The 18,343-nt window shown below is 69.8% G+C and overlaps 2 protein-coding genes across 3 annotated transcripts; both read left to right on the top strand.

The window, feature by feature from the left end:
- The first annotated feature begins 727 nt into the window (after positions 1-727).
- On the top strand, positions 728-2,219 carry LOC118501837 (microtubule-actin cross-linking factor 1-like). Of its 2 annotated transcripts, none has more exons than XM_036031639.1 (4): positions 728-1,343; positions 1,432-1,516; positions 1,635-1,759; positions 1,875-2,219. In XM_036031639.1, exons 1-4 carry the CDS (start codon positions 1,089-1,091, stop codon positions 1,989-1,991), a joined length of 582 nt encoding a protein of 193 aa, XP_035887532.1. In that variant the 5' UTR covers positions 728-1,088; the 3' UTR covers positions 1,992-2,219. The 2 variants fall into 2 exon arrangements, with proteins under 2 accessions (XP_035887532.1, XP_035887533.1); XM_036031640.1 differs by having other exon boundaries at positions 728-1,351.
- A 332-nt stretch (positions 2,220-2,551) lies between these two features.
- EPPK1 (epiplakin 1) lies at positions 2,552-17,819 on the top strand. Its single transcript, XM_028533616.2, has 2 exons — positions 2,552-2,595; positions 6,892-17,819. Exon 2 carries the CDS (start codon positions 6,947-6,949, stop codon positions 17,183-17,185), a length of 10,239 nt encoding a protein of 3,412 aa, XP_028389417.1. The 5' UTR covers positions 2,552-2,595; positions 6,892-6,946; the 3' UTR covers positions 17,186-17,819.
- The last annotated feature ends 524 nt before the right edge of the window (positions 17,820-18,343 follow it).

Here is an 18,343-nt window from a genome sequence, read left to right as displayed (position 1 = left end):
CTCCTGCTGACTGTACCTGCAGTGCCCACGTTTCCCATCCCGGCCACGTCCTGAGGGCTCAGGGGTTAGGGCCTCCACGTGCGAATTTGGGGGACACGGGTCCACCCGTAGTAGGGGTAGCCCTGCTGGCCTTTCTCACCCCAGCCCCGAGTGCCCAGCCCCGTGGCACCAGCCAGGCTGTGGTCTCCCCGCCACGCAGGCACCTCAGGCCGCACTGAGTGGGCCAGCCAGTGTCCCGTCCCCCTGGCCGCTGAGGAGCCCCGCCCCGGGGGGGAGGAGCCCCCGGGGGCGCACCTGCCACCTGGGTCTGCTGCTGAAGCCGAGGGGCCGCTGGGCGGTGCTGTCCAGCCCCTCGATGGAGAGGTCAGCCTGCCCCCCTGCTCGGCGCCCACCCACTCCCGCCCAGCCCTGCGCCCCGCCCACCTCTGCCACTCTGCGCCGCAGGCCCTGTGTCCTGGAGGGGACGGTGACGCTCGCCTCTGTGCAGGACCTGTTTGCACCGCCCCACGGGCTGACGGAGGCCGAGCCCTTCCGGGTGAAGGTGGGAGCTGTGGCTGGGGTCCGCACGCTGCCCCTGCTCTCGGGGGGCCTGGGACTACGCCCTGTGAGTGCCCCGCAGGGCTGCGCACAGCTCCTGGGGGCTCAGGGTGCCCAGCCGCCAGCTCGGGCCGGGGCACCCACTGGCCGGTGGTGGCAAGGAGTGCAGAGGGCGGTGCTGGGCATGGGGCTCACCTTGCCGGCCCCCTGAGGCCCTTAGAGCTGTGTGGGTGAGCTCCTGGGAAGGCGCTGGCTCTGAGGGGCCCCGGCCAGGGCCTGCCCCGGGGGCCCAGGGAGAAGGGCAGCGGGCGCCTGGAAGAGCTGAGCCGGAGGCTACCGCAGGGAGCTGGAGCCTCAGGGAGCAGAGCCGGCGGGACGAGGACGGGGGCCGGCCACCCACAGCCCACCCAGTCATGGACACGTGAGGGAGACCCAGGCCCGGCCAGCCCCACATCCCCTCCCCGCAGCGAGCAGCTGGCACACACCCAGGGTTCGTGGCCAGGCAGCACCTCCTGCTGTGGCTCGGCCACAGGAGGAAGCAGCTCCAGGGCATGTTCCGGGCCACGAGCCACGGCCAGCACGGCCACAACGTGGACAGTGTCCTGGCACCTGGTGAGCAGGGCTGGGGATGGATGAGGTTGGCCCTGCATACTTTGGGGGGACGTGGGTTCACACCAAACCTCACTGCTCCGGGCCAGGGCCCCTCAGACGACAGCGGCAGCCACCCAGCCTGGCCATTGTGGGGGACGTGGACCCCGAGGAGCCCACAGATGCCCAGGGGCCGGCCCAGCGTCCTGGGAGCCTCGGTGAGCAGGTGTGAGCCTGGGCCTGGTGGGCGGTGCGCGGGGCAGGGCCGCGGGAACTGACCCCAGCACCCACCCCCCGCCTGTGCAGGTGCCCCGAGGTTCCCTCATGGTGCGTGTCGGAGGTGGCTGGGTGGCCCTGGATGAGTATCTGGTCAAGAATGACCCGGGCAGAGGTGAGGGCTGGGGGCGGGGGCACCTGAGCCCTCAGGGCCGGCAGAAGGGAGGCCTCAGGCCCTGACCTGGGGGGGCCAGCACCTGCTCTGCTCTTCTCCATCCGGCGTCTCTGGGCAGCGAAGGGAAGGACCAGCCAGAAGATCCATGAGAGGTTCCTGTCCTGGGCCGTGGTCCCCAGCAGGCCGGCCCCCAAGGTCACGTCCCCCATCCTCAGAGCCCCCAGCTGTCTCCTGCCCAGGAAGGTGGGTGCTGGAATGGGCATTCGAGGGGCTCTGGGGACCTCTGGGTGGACAGGAGGTCTCTGTGCTCAGGGGGAGCTGCCGGACCCTTGGGGTGAGGCCCGACCCTCCCTTTCAGACGGGACTGGGAGCCTGCTGGGGACACAGGGACCCCAGCTCTTCAAGGTCAAGGCCAAGGAAGGGCACACGGAAGGGAACTGCTCAGGACAGCCTGGCTCGGCCCACTCAGGATTAAGCAGCAGCTCGGGAAGCCGGCCCCAAGGGAGTGAGCAGGCGCGCACACAGCCACAGAGAGGGGGGAGGGGTGGGCCACTCGGAGACCGCCCCGGCCCTCCAGTCCTGCTCGGGCAATAAAGTCGCGTTTTGCAAAGCAAACCCGTGTGTCCCTGTCCCGACAGGTCCGTATTTCCCTTGCAAACTCCATTCAAATGCCGGCAAATGCCGTCCTGGCGGGCGTGAAACGCATCCGTGTGCCGCCGCTGCGCCCGCCCGCCCAGCATTCCTCTGCCGTGCCTGGCCAGAGGTCAGAAAGGTGCCGGGGCAGGAGGGAGAGGCCCCTGCCCCTCGGCAGCAGCCATCCTGGCGCCTCGGGGCGCCCCCTGCCTTCGGGAGCTCACCGCCCACCCCCACCGGCCAAGGGTCACCGTGGGGCGTCGGCTCTCCGTGCCTAACCGCCCCACCAGGCTTTGGCGCGCCCCCACCTGGCCGCTGGCCGCCGCCCGCAGACGAGGGCGGGGCCGCCGCCGCAGGGCGGGGCCGAGCAGGTTTAAATCCCCGCGGCGCCTGGCGCGGGCCGTGGAGCGAGCGGAGGGACTGCGCACGGGCCCTGGAGCGCGCAGGTGGGACCCCGGGGCCGAGAGAGCGAAACCGAAACACCTGGGCCGCGTCGGCCGGGCTCGGCCGCTGAGGCAGGGGAAGGGGTGCGAGTGGGGCTCACGCTTATCCCGCCCCGGGCCCACGGGGGCCCGGGCGGAGCGGGGCGCTGCGGCCACAGCTCCGTGCTACCAGCCCTCGTGCGCGGCGTGGGAGCAGCCGGGGGTACAGGTGGGGAGACTGGGGTTCCCCGTGCGGGCGTGGGAGATGCGCGCTCGGGAGGGGGTCTCGCCCTCCCGCCTGGCGGATTCCGGCAGAACGGGTGCGCCTCTGCGGGCCTGGCCCTGCCGGTCGGGTCCGGTTCCTCACCGCCCTCCCCCCCCCCCCCCGCCCTTGTTGGGCAGGGGGCGGGGGAGGGGGCCTTGGCGACGGGAGAGGACCTGGGCACCTGGAGCCGAGGCAATTAGGCTGACAGATTGAGAGGCAGGTGTGGCTCCTGCCCGAGGGGCTGGGCGCTGACGCACTGAGGGAGCTGCCCGGGGACACTCTCGCGGGGGTCACCTCAGGACCCTCGGGGGGCGGACGCGGAGGGGTTCCGCTGTCCGGTGCCCCACTGTCGGCTGAGACGCTGAGATTCTATCGAACTGTTGCTCTCTGTACATCCGCACCTGGGCGGGCCTTCCAGCTGCCGCGCGAAGTTGGGCAAAGGTCCCTGCCTGCCTCTGGGTCTGTGCTGACCAGGTGGACAGCCAGCGCGCTTCCCGCCCCCACCCTGGGCTCCGGGGTGGTGCCCCGCCTCCAAAAATGCGAACCTGCCTGTCTCAGGAATGGCCTCCCCCGCGGGTGCCCTTGGCCCTGCAGGTGGGGCCATTCCGGGGAAGCCGCGGAGGGGCCTCCAGTCTCAGGTTTCCGCGGCTCTTTGTTGCTGGTGACGTGTGTTGGGGGAGGGGTCCTGCTCAGCCTCCCTCTTCCGGCCGCAGGGCCCCGGCCCCTTCCCACAGTGCACCTGCTTCTGCATGGGCCCCCTCTCCGGGGCACCCATACCTGGACTCAGGACACCCCTCACAGGCCCTGGCCGGTGTCTTGCAAAGCCCAACCCCCTATGACTGGCCGCCTTCCCAGGATCCCCATGGCAGGCTCCAGGTGCCTGCGCCCAGACACAGCCCCCGCTCCCTGTGTCCGTGTCCCTCAGGCGCCCCCTCCCCCCAGAAGCCCCCTTGTGGAGCCTCCTGGGGCCCCTCTGGGTCTCCCGTCCTAGCCCGGCCCCTCCTCCCTGCAGGCCGAGAGCCACACCCAGCTGTGCCCACCTGGTCGCCCTGCCGCCAAGGTGACCCTCTGATGGGCGGAGAGGTGTCCTGTCCCTGCTGGGCACACTGGACAGGAGCGCCGCTCCAACCTCCCTGGAGCCCCTGCCAAGGCCGGGCGGGCCGCACGCCAGCCTGCGTGTGCGCGTCAGGAAGCTGCTGGGGGGCAGCCAAGCACGTGCCGGCTGGGCCCCGGGAGCGGAGTCTGCGCAGGGAGGACTAGGGAGTGCCTCCAGGTGGCCTGTGGGCAGAAAGAGGGGACCCAGATGGGCTGAGACGAGCTGGGCTGCGGGACCCTCTCAGGGACCCCAGGAGGGCGTCAGGGCAGCCCTGCATCCGCCACGGTCACGCCACGTCCACCCCCAGGGTGCCGATGGGCATCTCTTCCCGGGGAAACGCGTGAGGAGGAGGTGGGCAGGGGGTCTCGGCCACCCCAGGCGCTCAACCCCAAGGCCCTGGCTCAGGCCAGGGCCGGGCAGTTGCATGTGGCTGTTTGCTGCCGCGTAGGGGAGGAGCCGGGCAGGCCACTGGGGCACACTCCCTGCCCCCACCCTGCTACAGGCCCCGCCTCCTCGTGGCGGTCTGATCAGCTCCCTGGCCCCGCAGGTCGCCCTCCTGTGGCCTCCTGGCCCTGGACACAAGGGGCCTGAGGGCCCTGCTAGAGGCTGTGGCCTTCGGCCTGGAGGGACCAAAGCTGGGTCCCCGGCGGAGTGGGCGTCCTCTGGCACCAGGACGACTGAACCCACCGTCGTGGGTGCTTCAGAGGAGGGGCCGAGTTCCCGGCGGGGCAGAGCGGCTCCCACCCCTGCTTCCTGGGGGACACGGTGGAACTTCCTGTGAGCCCGTGTTTCCGAGACACCCTCAGTGGCTCCCTCGCCGTGGGACCCCTCAGCCCGCCTCGCCCCGGGGAGATCCGCGCCTCTCCGCTGGCCACCAACCACATGGGCTCCTGCCGTCCGGCGGGTCACATCTGACCCAACGCCGGGCACTGTGCCCTGAGCACGCCCACCGCCCACCACCCCCCAGCAGCGCCCCTCGGGAAGGCGGGAGAGCAGCAGCAGCAGCCACAGCAGCACCCCCGGGGCCCCGCCCGCCCGCGTCTGGTCCTGGCACCCACTGCCCGAGCCCGAACGGCAGGCCGGCGGCGGCAGGGCGTCCCCAGGAGCCTCCCGCCCGGCAGCTGTGCGAGGGCAGGGAGGGGGCAGGGTTCCGTGCTCCCACCGGGGGGTGGGGACGGGCTCCATGCGGTTTCCCCACCAGGACTCAGCCCCCGTCTCAGCCCCCACCCGCGTGTCTCCTTGCTGACCCTCCCGCTCCAGGCTGCAGGATGGCCAAGGGCCCCCACGTGAGGTGGGGCGGGGCGGAGGGGCACCCCCATGGGGCCAGCTGGGGGTTCGGGGCTCAGGCTCTGAGAGGGATCTGGGGGCTGAGGTGGTCGAGGCTGCTCGTGAGGCCGCTGGACTTGTGGTTCGGGCCTTGGACAGGTCGGGCTCGATGGCAGATCGGGCAGCTGGGGCAGCCTCGAGGGGCCCTCTGAGTTACCAGATGCGCGGAGACGGAGCAGAGCTCGGTCACCAGGGACCGGGTGCCCCGTGCCTCATGCCCCCAGAAGTCAGGGGCCTCCAGACCCAACCAAGATAGGTTTGTCAGATTTGGCAGCTCGAGTGCAAGGTCACCTCAGCAAAGGCTGTGGAGCGGGGTCAGGGGGCAGACACAGGCCTGGGCCTCTCCCTGGACCACGTGTGGGGTGTGGGGGTTTGAGGTGTAGGTCCTGGGGAGCTGGCGGGGGGTGAGGGGAGGGGAGAACAGGCGAGGCAGGGCAGGGACCAGGAGGGGGCTTTGGGGACACTTCCGGGGAAGTGGGGAGGGCGTGGCTCACAGACAGGGAGGGCGGCTGCTGTCCGTGCCCCAGGCTGCCACCACAGCCCCCGGGGCTTGGAACAACGGAGGCGAGTCCTCACAGCGCACAGGCCAGAGGCTGAAGTCGGTGCTTCTGGCTTTTGGCGGGAACCCTGGGTGCTCTGCGTCACGCCAGCCAGCCTCCAGCACCACGGGCGTTGTCCCTGCGTCTGTCTTCCCAGGACACCGGGCATGTTGGGTCAGGTCCCTCCCTGCTCCAGGTGACCGTGTCCCAGTGACACCTGCAGAAGCCCTGCCTCTGGGCAAGGCCACGCCACAGGGATTGGGCGAGGGGCTGGGACGCGCCTCTCTGGGGAACACGGTGCAGCCCAGCGAGGAGGAGGCAGGCCTGGGTGAGGGGTCAGGCACCTGTCACCGCTGCTCGGGGAACCGTGCGCACAGCTGTCTGCTGAGGGGGGACAGCGGGCGGCTGCTGGGCGTTCAGCCCGCCGACCGCGGCCCAAAGGGCCGGAAACCACGCCTGCCCGCCCCCCCCAGCCCCGCAGGAGCAGCCACGGGCCCCGAATCTGTGGGCCCCGGGCCCCGGCGGTGGGCACAGAGGAGCCGCACTGCGGGCGCAGGCCAGGGCGGGCAGAGGGGAGTCCAGAGCCGGGCCGAGGGGGGACCTTGCAGGTCGCACAGGCTGGGGCCCCAGGGTGGGAGAGGGAAGCGTGGGGGGTGTGGCCGCAGCCCCGCTGGGAGCTGGGGGGCGGGTCTGGAGGCATCACGGGGAGGAGGACAAGGTGGGAGCTGGCGTCCACGGCACGGGGCGGTGGGGAGAAGCCTTGGGGAGCAGAGGGGAAGGTCGTGTGGCGGGAGGCGTGGGCACTGCAGGGGTGCAGGGCGGAGGTCAGGTGCCAATGCACAGGGCCCCCCCAGAAGGCGAGGTGGGCGGGGTGGGCGGTGGGGGTGCTGGAGTGGGAGGGAGGCCCAATGGCCCAGCCTGGGGTCCCAGTGGGAGGCCCAATGGTCCCTCCTGGGGCCGGCTGCGGGGAGGGGAGGGACCTCACCTGGGTGCAGATCTGGTCCCCCGAGGGGCGCCCAGGGTTTGGGGTTGACCCCTGACCACCCTCCTGGGCCATCCCAGGGCCCCTGATGGACCCTCTCCCCCCTCCGCAGGGAGCAGACACAGCGGATCTCGGGCTAGTCAGCTCTGCACAGCCAGCCGGGCACCATGAACGGCCACGCCTCTCCTCTGGACATCCTGGTCACCGACAGCACCAAGCCGGCCAGCGTCCCCAAGGCCACGAAGGCCGTGCAGGGAGCAGGCGCGCCCCCCGGGCCGCAGGCCGGGAGCATCGCTGGGGTGCACGTGGCGGCATCGGGCCAGACCCTGAGTCTCTATGCCGCCATGAAGCAGGGCCTGCTCCCGGAGGGGCTCGGGCTGGCTCTGCTGGAGGCCCAGGCCGCCACCGGGGGCCTCGTGGACCCCGCCCGGGGCCAGCTGCTCCCCGTGTCTGAGGCCCTGCAGCGCGGCCTGGTAGGCCTGGAGCTGAAGGAGAAGCTGCTGGCCGCAGAGCGTGCGGTCACTGGGTACCCTGACCCCTACGGGGGTGAGAAGCTGGCCCTCTTCCAGGCCATTGGGAAGGAGGTTGTAGACAGGGCGCTGGGGTGGAGCTGGCTGGAGGCCCAGCTGGCCACGGGGGGCCTGATAGACCCCACCCGGGGAGTGCGCCTGGCCCCAGAGCTGGCCTGCCAGCAGGGCCTCCTGGACCAGGAGACGCAGCGCAGCCTGTCGGAGCGCGAGCCGGCCTTCCTGGACCCCAACACCCTGGAGCGGCTGTCCTACAGTGAGCTGCTGGGCCGCTGCGTGCGGTCCCCCGCCACGGGGCTGGCCCTGCTGCCTCTGCAGACCACCTTCCGCACGCTGGGCGGGGCGGCCAGCTCGGCCGAGCTGCTGGAGGCCGGGATCCTGGATGAGGAGACGGCCCGGGGCCTGCAGGAGGGCGCGCTGTCGGTGCAGGAGGTGAGCGCCCGCCCCCAGGTGCGGCGCTACCTGCAGGGCACCGGCGGCGTGGCCGGGGTCGTCCTGCTGCCCGCCGGCTGCAAGAAGAGCTTCTTCCAGGCCGTCGCCGAGCACCTGCTGCCCATGGGCGCCGCACTGCCCCTGCTCGAGGCTCAGGCCGCCACCTGCGCTCTGGTGGACCCGGCCACGGGCCGGAGGCTCGGTGTGGACGAGGCGGTCAGGGCAGGCCTGGTGGGCCCAGAGCTGCACGGGCAGCTCCTGGAGGCAGAGCAGGCGGTGGCCGGGTTCCACGACCCCTTCAGCGGCACCCGCATCCCCCTCTTCCAGGCCATGAAGAAGGAGCTGGTGGGCCGGCCTCTGGCGCTGAGGCTCCTGGATGCCCAGATGGCCACGGGCGGGCTCATGTGTCCGGCCCGCAGGCTCCGGCTGCCCCTGGAGGCCGCCCTGCGCTACGGCTGCCTGGACGAGGAGACGCAGCAGCACCTCTCACGGGCCGCCGGCTTCTCGGACCCCCGCACGCAGGAGAGCCTCAGCTACGGGCAGCTGCTGGCCCGCTGTGTCACTGACCCGGAGACGGGGCTGGCCTTCCTGCCCCTCCCAGGAGAGGCCCGTGGAGAGGAGCCACAGGGACCCCCGTTCATCGAGCACAGCACCCGGCAGGCCTTGAGCGCGGCCACGGCCGCCGTCTCGGTGTGCGGGCTGCAGGGGAAGCCCGCGTCCCTGTGGGAGCTGCTCTTCTCCGAGGCCGTCCCGGTGGAGCAGAGGGCGGCGCTGGCGCAGCAGCACCAGCGAGGGGCGCTGTCCGTGGAGGAGCTGGCCGCCGTGCTGCGGGCCACCCTGGAGCAGGCCGCGGCCACCGCCAAGACCACCTTCTCTGGGCTCAGGGTCCCCGTGTCGCCCGGGGAACTGCTGAAGGCAGAGATCATCGGCCAGGACGTGTATGAGCAGCTGGCGCGGGGACAGACCACGGCGCAGCACGTGGGCAGCCTGGACTCGGTGCAGAGGTACCTGCAGGGCACCGGCTGCATTGCCGGCCTGCTGCTGCCTGACTCCCAGGAGCGGCTCAGCATCTACGAGGCTCAGAAGAAGGGGCTCCTGCGGCCGGGCACGGCCCTCGTCCTCCTGGAGGCGCAGGCGGCCACCGGCTTCCTCATCGACCCGAAGGAAAACCAGCGGCACTCCGTGCAGGCGGCACTGCAGGCCGGCGTCATCGGGCCCAGCCTGTTCGCCAAGCTGCTGTCGGCCGAGCGCGCGGTCACCGGCTACACCGACCCCTACACCGGCGAGCGCATCTCGCTCTTCCAGGCCATGCAGAAGGACCTGATCGTCCGCGACCACGGCATCCGCCTGCTCGAGGCCCAGATCGCCACGGGCGGCATCATCGACCCCGTGCACAGCCACCGGCTGCCCGTGCACGTGGCCTACCAGCGCGGCCTCTTCGACCAGACACTGAACTTGATCCTGGCGGACCCGAGCGACGACACCAAGGGCTTCTTCGACCCCAACACCCACGAGAACCTCACCTACCTGCAGCTGCTGGAGCGCTGCGTGCGCGACGCCGAGACCGGCCTCTACCTGCTGCCGCTCAGCAGCGAGCGGCCCCAGCTGGTGGACGGCGCCACCCGGCGGGCCTTCCAGAGCCTGCTGCTGCCCACGAGCCACGGGCGCTTCCAGGGGCGGCGGGTGTCGGCGTGGGAGCTGCTCAACTCGGAGTGCTTCAGCGAGGCCCGGAGGCGGCAGCTGCTGCTCCGCTACCGGCGGCGGGAGCTCTCCCTGGAGCAGGTGGCGAGGCTGCTGCGGAGGGAGTCGGCGCGTTGCTGCGCGGACGTCACGCTGCCCACGCTGCGGGGGCGCGTCACCCCTTTCCAGCTCCTGGAGGCCCGCATCATCGACCAGGAGCTCCTGGACCGGCTGCTGGCCGGGGCGGTCAGCCCCGAGGCCCTGCTCCGCATGGACGGCATCCGCAGGTACCTGCGTGGCTCGGGCGCCGTGGGTGGCGTGCTGCTGCCGTCCTCCAACCGGAGGCTCAGCCTCTACCAGGCCATGAAGCAGAAGCTGCTGGGGCCGGGCGTGGCCCTGGCGCTGCTGGAGGCCCAGGCGGCCACCGGAGCCCTCGCCGACCCCCAGAGCCTGGAGCGCCTGTCGGTGGAGGAGGCTGTGCGCAGGCAGCTGGTGGGGTCCGAGCTGTATGCCCAGCTGAGACGGGCTGAACACGCTGTGACCGGCTTCCGGGACCCCTTTTCTGGGGAGCGGGTGTCCCTGTTCCAAGCCATGAAGAAGGGCCTGGTCCGCGAGGAGCAGGCTGCCCGCCTCCTACAGGCCCAGGTGGCCACAGGAGGGGTCGTCGACCCCGCAGGCCACTACCACCTGCCCATGTCCACGGCCGCCGAGCGTGGCTACATTGACCAGGAGACAGAGACAGCCTTGTCCAGCTCCTGCGAGACCTACCCCACGCCAGACGGCCGGGGACACACCAGCTACGTCCAGCTTCTGGGACAGTGTGTGAAGGACGAGGCCTCTGGCCTGTACCTCCTGCCCCTGCAGGAAAGCGCCCCTGCCATGCCCACAGACGAGCAGGTCCAGGAGACCCTGCAGGCCACTCCGGGGGCCGCAGACGGCAGGTCCCTCTGGGAGCTGCTGGCCTCCTGCCACTTCACGGAGGAGCAGCGGAGGGGCTTCCTGGAGGACTTCCGGGCGGGGAGGACCACCGTGCAGCAGCTGCAGACGGCCGTGCAGAGCTGCCTGCGGGAGGCGGAGCTCCTGGCCCAGGCCCGCGTCGCTGTGCCCGGCCCACGGGGCGAGGTTCCCGCGGTCTGGCTGCTGGACGCCGGCATCATCGCCCCGGAGACCCTGGCAGCACTGGCCCGGGGCGAGCAATCGCCTGCCCAGGTCGCCGAGGAGCCTGCGGTGAGGGCCTGCCTGTGGGGCTCGGGCTGCGTGGCCGGTGTGCTGCTGCAGCCCTCGGGGACCAAGGCCAGCATCGACCAGGCCGTGAAGGACGGCCTCCTGCCCGAGGGCCTGGGGCAGAGTCTGCTGGAGGCCCAGGTGGCCTCGGGCTCCCTCGTGGACCCCCTGACCGGCCAGAGGCTGTCCGTGGAAGACGCGCTCAAAGCCGGCCTGGTGAGTGGGACGCTGAGCGAGCAGCTCCGGCAGGCGGAGAGGGCCGTGACCGGGTACACGGACCCCTACTCGGGCGGCCGCCTCTCACTGTGGCAGGCCGTGGAGAAGGGGCTCGTGCCCCAGGGCGAGGGCCTCCCGCTCCTGCAGGCCCAGCTGGCCACGGGCGGTGCCGTGGACCCCACCTACGGGGTGCACCTGCCCCAGGCGGCAGCCTGCAAGCTGGGCCTCCTGGACGAGCGGACCAGCCAGGCGCTGACCGGCACCGACGAGGACCGCCGGTTCTTCTTCGACCCCAGCTCGCGGGACAAGGTGACCTACCAGCAGCTCAAAGAGCGCTGTGTCCTTGACGCTGACACCGGCCTGTGGCTGCTGCCCCTGCCCCAGGACGTGGCCCTGGAGGTGGACAAGCACACGGCCGTGGCCCTGAGGGCCATGAAGGTGCCCGTCGGGGCCGGGCGGTTCAAAGGGCTCACCGTGTCGCTCTGGGACCTGCTGCACTCGGAGTATGTCAGCGGTCACCGGCGGCGGGAGCTGGCGGCACTCTGCCAGTCCGGGCGGGCCACGGCCCTGCGGCAGGTGGTCAGCACGCTCACCGCCCTGGTCGAGGCCTCGGAGAAGAAGCCCCCGCAGGCTGTCTTCAGGGGGCTCCGGAAGCAGGTGTCGGCCAGCGACCTGTTCAGGTCCCAGGTGATCGACAAGAAGACGCTGGACGAGCTGAGCCGGGGCGCGAGGACCGTGCAGGAGGTCACGCAGATGGACAGCGTGCGGCGCTGCTTAGAAGGAGGCAACTTCATCGCCGGGGTCCTCGTCCAGGCCACCAAGGAGAGGATGAGCGTCTCTGAGGCCCTGAGCAGGCGCATCCTGCGGCCCGGCACGGCCCTGGTGCTACTGGAGGCCCAGGCGGCCACGGGCTTCCTCATCGACCCCGTGGCCAACCGCAGGCTGACCGTGGAGGAGGCCTTCGCGGCAGGGATGTTTGGGAAGGAGACCTACCAGAAGCTGCTGTCGGCCGAGCGCGCGGTCACCGGCTACACCGACCCCTACACCGGCGAGCCCATCTCCCTCTTCCAGGCCATGCAGAAGGACCTGATCGTCCGAGACCACGGCATCCGCCTGCTGGAGGCCCAGATCGCCACGGGCGGCATCATCGACCCCGTGCACAGCCACCGGCTGCCCGTGGAGGTGGCCTACGAGCGCGGCTACTTCGACGAGGAGATGAACCGCGTCCTGGCGGACCCGAGCGACGACACCAAGGGCTTCTTCGACCCCAACACCCACGAGAACCTCACCTACCTGCAGCTGCTGGAGCGCTGCGTGGAGGACCCCGAGACCGGCCTGTACATGCTACAAATTGTGAAGAAAGGAGAGCCGTACGTGTACATCGACGAGGCCACGAGGCGGGCCCTGCGGTTGCAGACCGTGACCATGCGTGTGGGGAGGTTCGCGGGTCAGAGCGTGTCCGTCTGGGACCTGCTGTCCTCTCAGTACTTCACGGAGGACCGGCGGCGGGAGCTGGTCCAGCAGCACCGAGCCCAGGCCCTGAGTCTGCAGCAGCTGCTGGAGATCGTCACCGCCACGGTCGAAGAGACAGAGGAGCAACACCAGGCCATCAAGGTGCCGGGGATCGGCGGGGACGTGACGGCCGCAGACCTGTTCAACGCGGGCATCATCGACAGGAAGAGCCTGGACGCGCTGCGCGGGGGACAGGCGCTCGGCGGCCTGGAGCACGTGAAGACCTACATAGAAGGCAGTGGCTGCATCGCGGGCGTGACCGTCCCCTCCACGCAGGAGGTGATGAGCGTCTACGAGGCCAGCGCCAGGGGACTCATCCCCACGGGGTTCGCAGCCCTGCTGCTGGAGGCCCAGGCGGCCACAGGGTTCATGCTGGACCCCCACACCCACCGGAGGCTCTCCGTGGACGAGGCCGTGGCCTCCGGCCTGGTGGGCGAGGACCTGCAGAACAGGCTCCGGGACGCCGAGAAGGCTGTCAAAGGCTACCCGGACCCCGACACGGGGCGCACGCTCCCGCTGCTGCAGGCCATGGAGAGGAAGCTGGTGGACAGGGAGGCGGCGCTGAGACTGCTGGAGGTGCAGGTGGCCACCGGGGGCGTTGTGGACCCGTGGCACCACCACCGGCTCCCGCTGGACGCGGCCTGCGGGCGCGGCTGTCTGCGCCGGGACATGTACCCGCTCGTGTCCGACCAGAAGCTCATGAAGAAGAGGTTTGTGGATCCCAACACACACGAGAAGGTGACGTACAAGGAGCTTCAGGACAGAAGCCTCCAGAAAGGGGTGGGGGGCTGGACGCTGTTCCCCGTGACGCGCGACGAGAAGGAATCCCCGTACGTGGACGAGGCCACGCGCAGGGCCCTGGAGACCGAACGGGTGGAGGTCACGGTCGGCCGGTACAAGGGACAGAGGCCCTCGGTGTGGGAGCTGCTGAACTCAGAATACGTCACCGAGGAGAAAAAACTGGAGCTGGTGGGAAGCTACAAGAGAGACACGAAGCGTGCCCTGGACAAGGTGGTGGAAAACATCTTCGTGATGATCGAGGAGAAAGAGAAGGGCAGCAGGCAGCTGTGGTTCCGAGGCATCAGGAGGCAGGTGACGGCCTCCGAGCTCTTCCAGTCGGCCATCATCACCAAGGAGACGCTGGAGAAACTCGAGGAGGGACAGAGTTCCGTGGAAGACGTCAAGCAGGACGAGGCCGTGCGGCGCTACCTGGAGGGCACGAGCTGCATCGCCGGCGTGCTGGTGCCCGCCAGGGACGACCCCGCCAGGCAGGAGAAGATGAGCGTCTACCAGGCCATGTGGAAGGGCCTGCTGCGGCCCGGCACGGCCCTGGTGCTGCTGGAGGCCCAGGCGGCCACGGGCTTCCTCATCGACCCCGTGCGCAACCAGCGGCTGTCCGTGGACGAGGCGGTGGCCGCGGGCGTGGTGGGCGGCGAGATCCGCGACAAGCTGCTGTCGGCCGAGCGCGCGGTCACCGGCTACACCGACCCCTACACCGGAGAGTCCGTCTCCCTCTTCCAGGCCATGCAGAAGGACCTGATCGTCCGCGACCACGGCATCCGCCTGCTGGAGGCCCAGATCGCCACGGGCGGCATCATCGACCCCGTGCACAGCCACCGGCTGCCCGTGGAGGTGGCCTACGAGCGCGGCCTCTTCGACGAGGAGATGAACCGCGTCCTGGCGGACCCGAGCGACGACACCAAGGGCTTCTTCGACCCCAACACCCACGAGAACCTCACCTACCTGCAGCTGCTGCGCCGCTGCGTGCGGGACCCCGACACGGGGCTGTTCGTGCTGCAGCTGGCCCGCCAGGGCTCCGCCCTGCAGCAGCTGAGCGAGGAGCTGCGCCGCGCCCTGCGGGACGTGCGCGTCTCCCTGCCGCCGGGGGCGGGCGCCGCCGAGGGCCAGGACGTGTCCGTCTGGGAGCTGCTCTTCTACCGGGAGGTGTCCGAGAGCCTGCGGCAGGAGCTGCTGGTCGGGTACCGGGCGGGCAGGCTGAGCGCGCAGGAGCTGGGCGCCTCGCTCACCGCGCTGCTGGCCGGGGCCTCCGCGGCCGCGGACCCTCCACCCGCCCTGCGAGCCGCCACCATGGAGGTCAGGGTGGGCCGCCTGCGGGGCCCGGCCGTGCCCGTGTGGGACGTGCTGGAGTCCGGCTACGTGAGCGCCGACAGGAGGGAGCAGCTGCTGGCCCAGTTCCGCTCGGGGGCGCTGGGGCTGCCCGCGCTGACCCGCCGGCTGACCACCATCATCGAGGAGGCCGAGGAGGCCCAGGAGGCGCAGGGCGAGCGGCGGGAGCAGGGGGACCCGGGCCAGCAGGGGCACGGTGAGGGCGGGGCCGCCAGGCACCCTCGGGAGCAGGAGCTGCGTGCCGCCACCATGGAGGTGTGCGCAGGGCGGTTCCGCGGGCGGCCGGTGTCCGTGTGGGACGTCCTGTGCTCCTCCTACCTGACCCAGGCCCGCCGGGAGGAGCTCCTGGCCCAGCTGGAGGCCGGCGCCCTGGCCCTGCCCGGCCTGGTGACCATCCTCGCCCAGGTCGTGGAGGAGACGGAGGAGCGCCTGAGCAAGGTGTCCTTCCGGGGCCTGCGGCGCCATGTGTCCGCGGCCCAGCTGGGCTCGTCCGGGGTGCTGGACCCCGAGACCCTGCGGGGCCTGGCCCAGGGCACCAAGAGCCCCCAGGAGGTGCTGAAGATGGACTCGGTGCGGCGCTACCTGGAGGGCACGAGCTGCATCGCCGGCGTGCTGGTGCCCGCCAGGGACGACCCCGCCAGGCAGGAGAAGATGAGCGTCTACCAGGCCATGTGGAAGGGCCTGCTGCGGCCCGGCACGGCCCTGGTGCTGCTGGAGGCCCAGGCGGCCACGGGCTTCCTCATCGACCCCGTGCGCAACCAGCGGCTGTCCGTGGACGAGGCGGTGGCCGCGGGCGTGGTGGGCGGCGAGATCCGCGACAAGCTGCTGTCGGCCGAGCGTGCGGTCACCGGCTACACCGACCCCTACACCGGAGAGTCCGTCTCCCTCTTCCAGGCCATGCAGAAGGACCTGATCGTCCGCGACCACGGCATCCGCCTGCTGGAGGCCCAGATCGCCACGGGCGGCATCATCGACCCCGTGCACAGCCACCGGCTGCCCGTGGAGGTGGCCTACGAGCGCGGCCTCTTCGACGAGGAGATGAACCGCGTCCTGGCGGACCCGAGCGACGACACCAAGGGCTTCTTCGACCCCAACACCCACGAGAACCTCACCTACCTGCAGCTGCTGCGCCGCTGCGTGCGGGACCCCGACACGGGGCTGTTCGTGCTGCAGCTGGCCCGCCAGGGCTCCGCCCTGCAGCAGCTGAGCGAGGAGCTGCGCCGCGCCCTGCGGGACGTGCGCGTCTCCCTGCCGCCGGGGGCGGGCGCCGCCGAGGGCCAGGACGTGTCCGTCTGGGAGCTGCTCTTCTACCGGGAGGTGTCCGAGAGCCTGCGGCAGGAGCTGCTGGTCGGGTACCGGGCGGGCAGGCTGAGCGCGCAGGAGCTGGGCGCCTCGCTCACCGCGCTGCTGGCCGGGGCCTCCGCGGCCGCGGACCCTCCACCCGCCCTGCGAGCCGCCACCATGGAGGTCAGGGTGGGCCGCCTGCGGGGCCCGGCCGTGCCCGTGTGGGACGTGCTGGAGTCCGGCTACGTGAGCGCCGACAGGAGGGAGCAGCTGCTGGCCCAGTTCCGCTCGGGGGCGCTGGGGCTGCCCGCACTGACCCGCCGGCTGACCACCATCATCGAGGAGGCCGAGGAGGCCCAGGAGGCGCAGGGCGAGCGGCGGGAGCAGGGGGACCCGGGCCAGCAGGGGCACGGTGAGGGCGGGGCCACCAGGCACCCTCGGGAGCAGGAGCTGCGTGCCGCCACCATGGAGGTGTGCGCAGGGCGGTTCCGCGGGCGGCCGGTGTCCGTGTGGGACGTCCTGTGCTCCTCCTACCTGACCCAGGCCCGCCGGGAGGAGCTCCTGGCCCAGCTGGAGGCCGGCGCCCTGGCCCTGCCCAGCCTGGTGACCATCCTCGCCCAGGTCGTGGAGGAGACGGAGGAGCGCCTGAGCAAGGTGTCCTTCCGGGGCCTGCGGCGCCATGTGTCCGCGGCCCAGCTGGGCTCGTCCGGGGTGCTGGACCCCGAGACCCTGCGGGGCCTGGCCCAGGGCACCAAGAGCCCCCAGGAGGTGCTGAAGATGGACTCGGTGCGGCGCTACCTGGAGGGCACGAGCTGCATCGCCGGCGTGCTGGTGCCCGCCAGGGACGACCCCGCCAGGCAGGAGAAGATGAGCGTCTACCAGGCCATGTGGAAGGGCCTGCTGCGGCCCGGCACGGCCCTGGTGCTGCTGGAGGCCCAGGCGGCCACGGGCTTCCTCATCGACCCCGTGCGCAACCAGCGGCTGTCCGTGGACGAGGCGGTGGCCGCGGGCGTGGTGGGCGGCGAGATCCGCGACAAGCTGCTGTCGGCCGAGCGTGCGGTCACCGGCTACACCGACCCCTACACCGGCCAGCCCGTCTCCCTCTTCCAGGCCATGCAGAAGGGCCTGATCGTCCGCGACCACGGCATCCGCCTGCTGGAGGCCCAGATCGCCACGGGCGGCATCATCGACCCCGTGCACAGCCACCGGCTGCCCGTGCAGGTGGCCTACGAGCGCGGCCTCTTCGACGAGGAGATGAACCGCGTCCTGGCGGACCCGAGTGACGACACCAAGGGCTTCTTCGACCCCAATACCCACGAGAACCTCACCTACCTGCAGCTGCTTCAGAAGGCTACTGTTGACCCTGAAACAGGCCTCTTATTTCTTTCTCTTTCTCAGAAATAAAAAAACTGTTTGTGTTAGTTTTCACCTGTCAAAGGATCTTACTCTGCCCAGAGGGGTCTAAAATTACCTTGAACATAATGTTTCTTGTTTTGTACATTTGACATTGTTTGTTTTCCTCTACTCCCAGAGGCTTGGGTCTTTCCTTTCCATTAAAATAATCATGTGTCATCTCGGTGCCATCTGGGTACTTTTGCAGTTCTCCCTTGGGTATTCAACATATTTTTATCTGACAGAACATTGGCCGTTGGTCAGCATTGATAAACTCTGCTGCCCTTACATCAAAGGACTCTTCTCCTTGGCCCTGGTCCCTGTGGCTTCTTTGGTTGTAGAGTCTTCCTGCAACCAAGGGCTTGTGGTTGGCTTCCTGGTCAGAGCTTTGGCGTGGGTTGTGTGTGGGTTCCGTCCCTCGATCCAGACACCTGTGGTGCCCTGGGTGAAGGAGGCAACCAACCAGTCAGTGCTTCTGTTTCGTTGAGGTTTATCCCTCTCTCTGAAAGCAATGAAAAATGTCCTCATGTGAGAATTATTTCAAAACATGTTTTGAAAGAACTCTTTTTCTTGGCACCTCCACCTATCACACTGAAGTGTATACATCATTCTGTGTGTTCCAGTTTTTATTAAATGCATTCCTTTCGACCAGGAAGTCCTTCTGCTCTTTGTGTACCTTCCCCACCGGTTCCTGTGTTTAGTTGCCTCGCTCATTGCTCCTGTGTGGGGTCCTTCTGCCTCAGCCATCCATGCCACTGCCTGTCCAGCGAAGGCACAGGGTGATTCTGTCTCCTGCCACTGCCACTCCCTGGAGGAGTGAGGACCTTTATAATTTGCAAAGAAGTGTTTATGTATAAATGAAACTTTTTTTTTTAGTTGAAACATCTGAAGGTTCATCCACCAAACTGTAACAATAGGGGTGTCAGGGAGGAAACCATGGGAGGGGAGCAGGGGTTGTGGAGGGGATTTTAGGTGAGAATTCCACAGCTTGTCTCCTGATGGGGCTGGAGGCAGAGGGAAGGGGAGCCTCCTGAGGAACCGGCTGCCCCCGGGCTCCCCAGTGCCAGGGAGAGGGAAGCATGAAAGTCCCGTGGGAAGGTTGGGGTCATAAATCAGATCGCCTGGCAGCCTGTCCGTGGGTTTCATGTCGCCTTCACTGACTCCACACAT

Source organism: Phyllostomus discolor, chromosome 7 (assembly GCF_004126475.2).
Source record: "Phyllostomus discolor isolate MPI-MPIP mPhyDis1 chromosome 7, mPhyDis1.pri.v3, whole genome shotgun sequence".
In the NCBI taxonomy this organism is placed as follows: domain Eukaryota; kingdom Metazoa; phylum Chordata; class Mammalia; order Chiroptera; family Phyllostomidae; genus Phyllostomus; species Phyllostomus discolor.
Note: the sequence above shows the minus strand (reverse complement) of the source record. Positions and strands in the feature narration are given on the sequence as shown.

Coding starts and splice junctions, on each gene's coding strand:
- EPPK1 (XM_028533616.2), top strand. CDS start 6,947: ATGAACGGCCACGCCTCTCCTCTGGACATCCTGGTCACCGACAGCACC.
- LOC118501837 (XM_036031639.1), top strand. CDS start 1,089: ATGTTCCGGGCCACGAGCCACGGCCAGCACGGCCACAACGTGGACAGT. Junction 1,344..1,431: donor CCAGCGTCCTGGGAGCCTCG/GTGAGCAGGTGT, acceptor CCGCCTGTGCAG/GTGCCCCGAGGTTCCCTCAT. Junction 1,760..1,874: donor GCTGTCTCCTGCCCAGGAAG/GTGGGTGCTGGA, acceptor CCTCCCTTTCAG/ACGGGACTGGGAGCCTGCTG.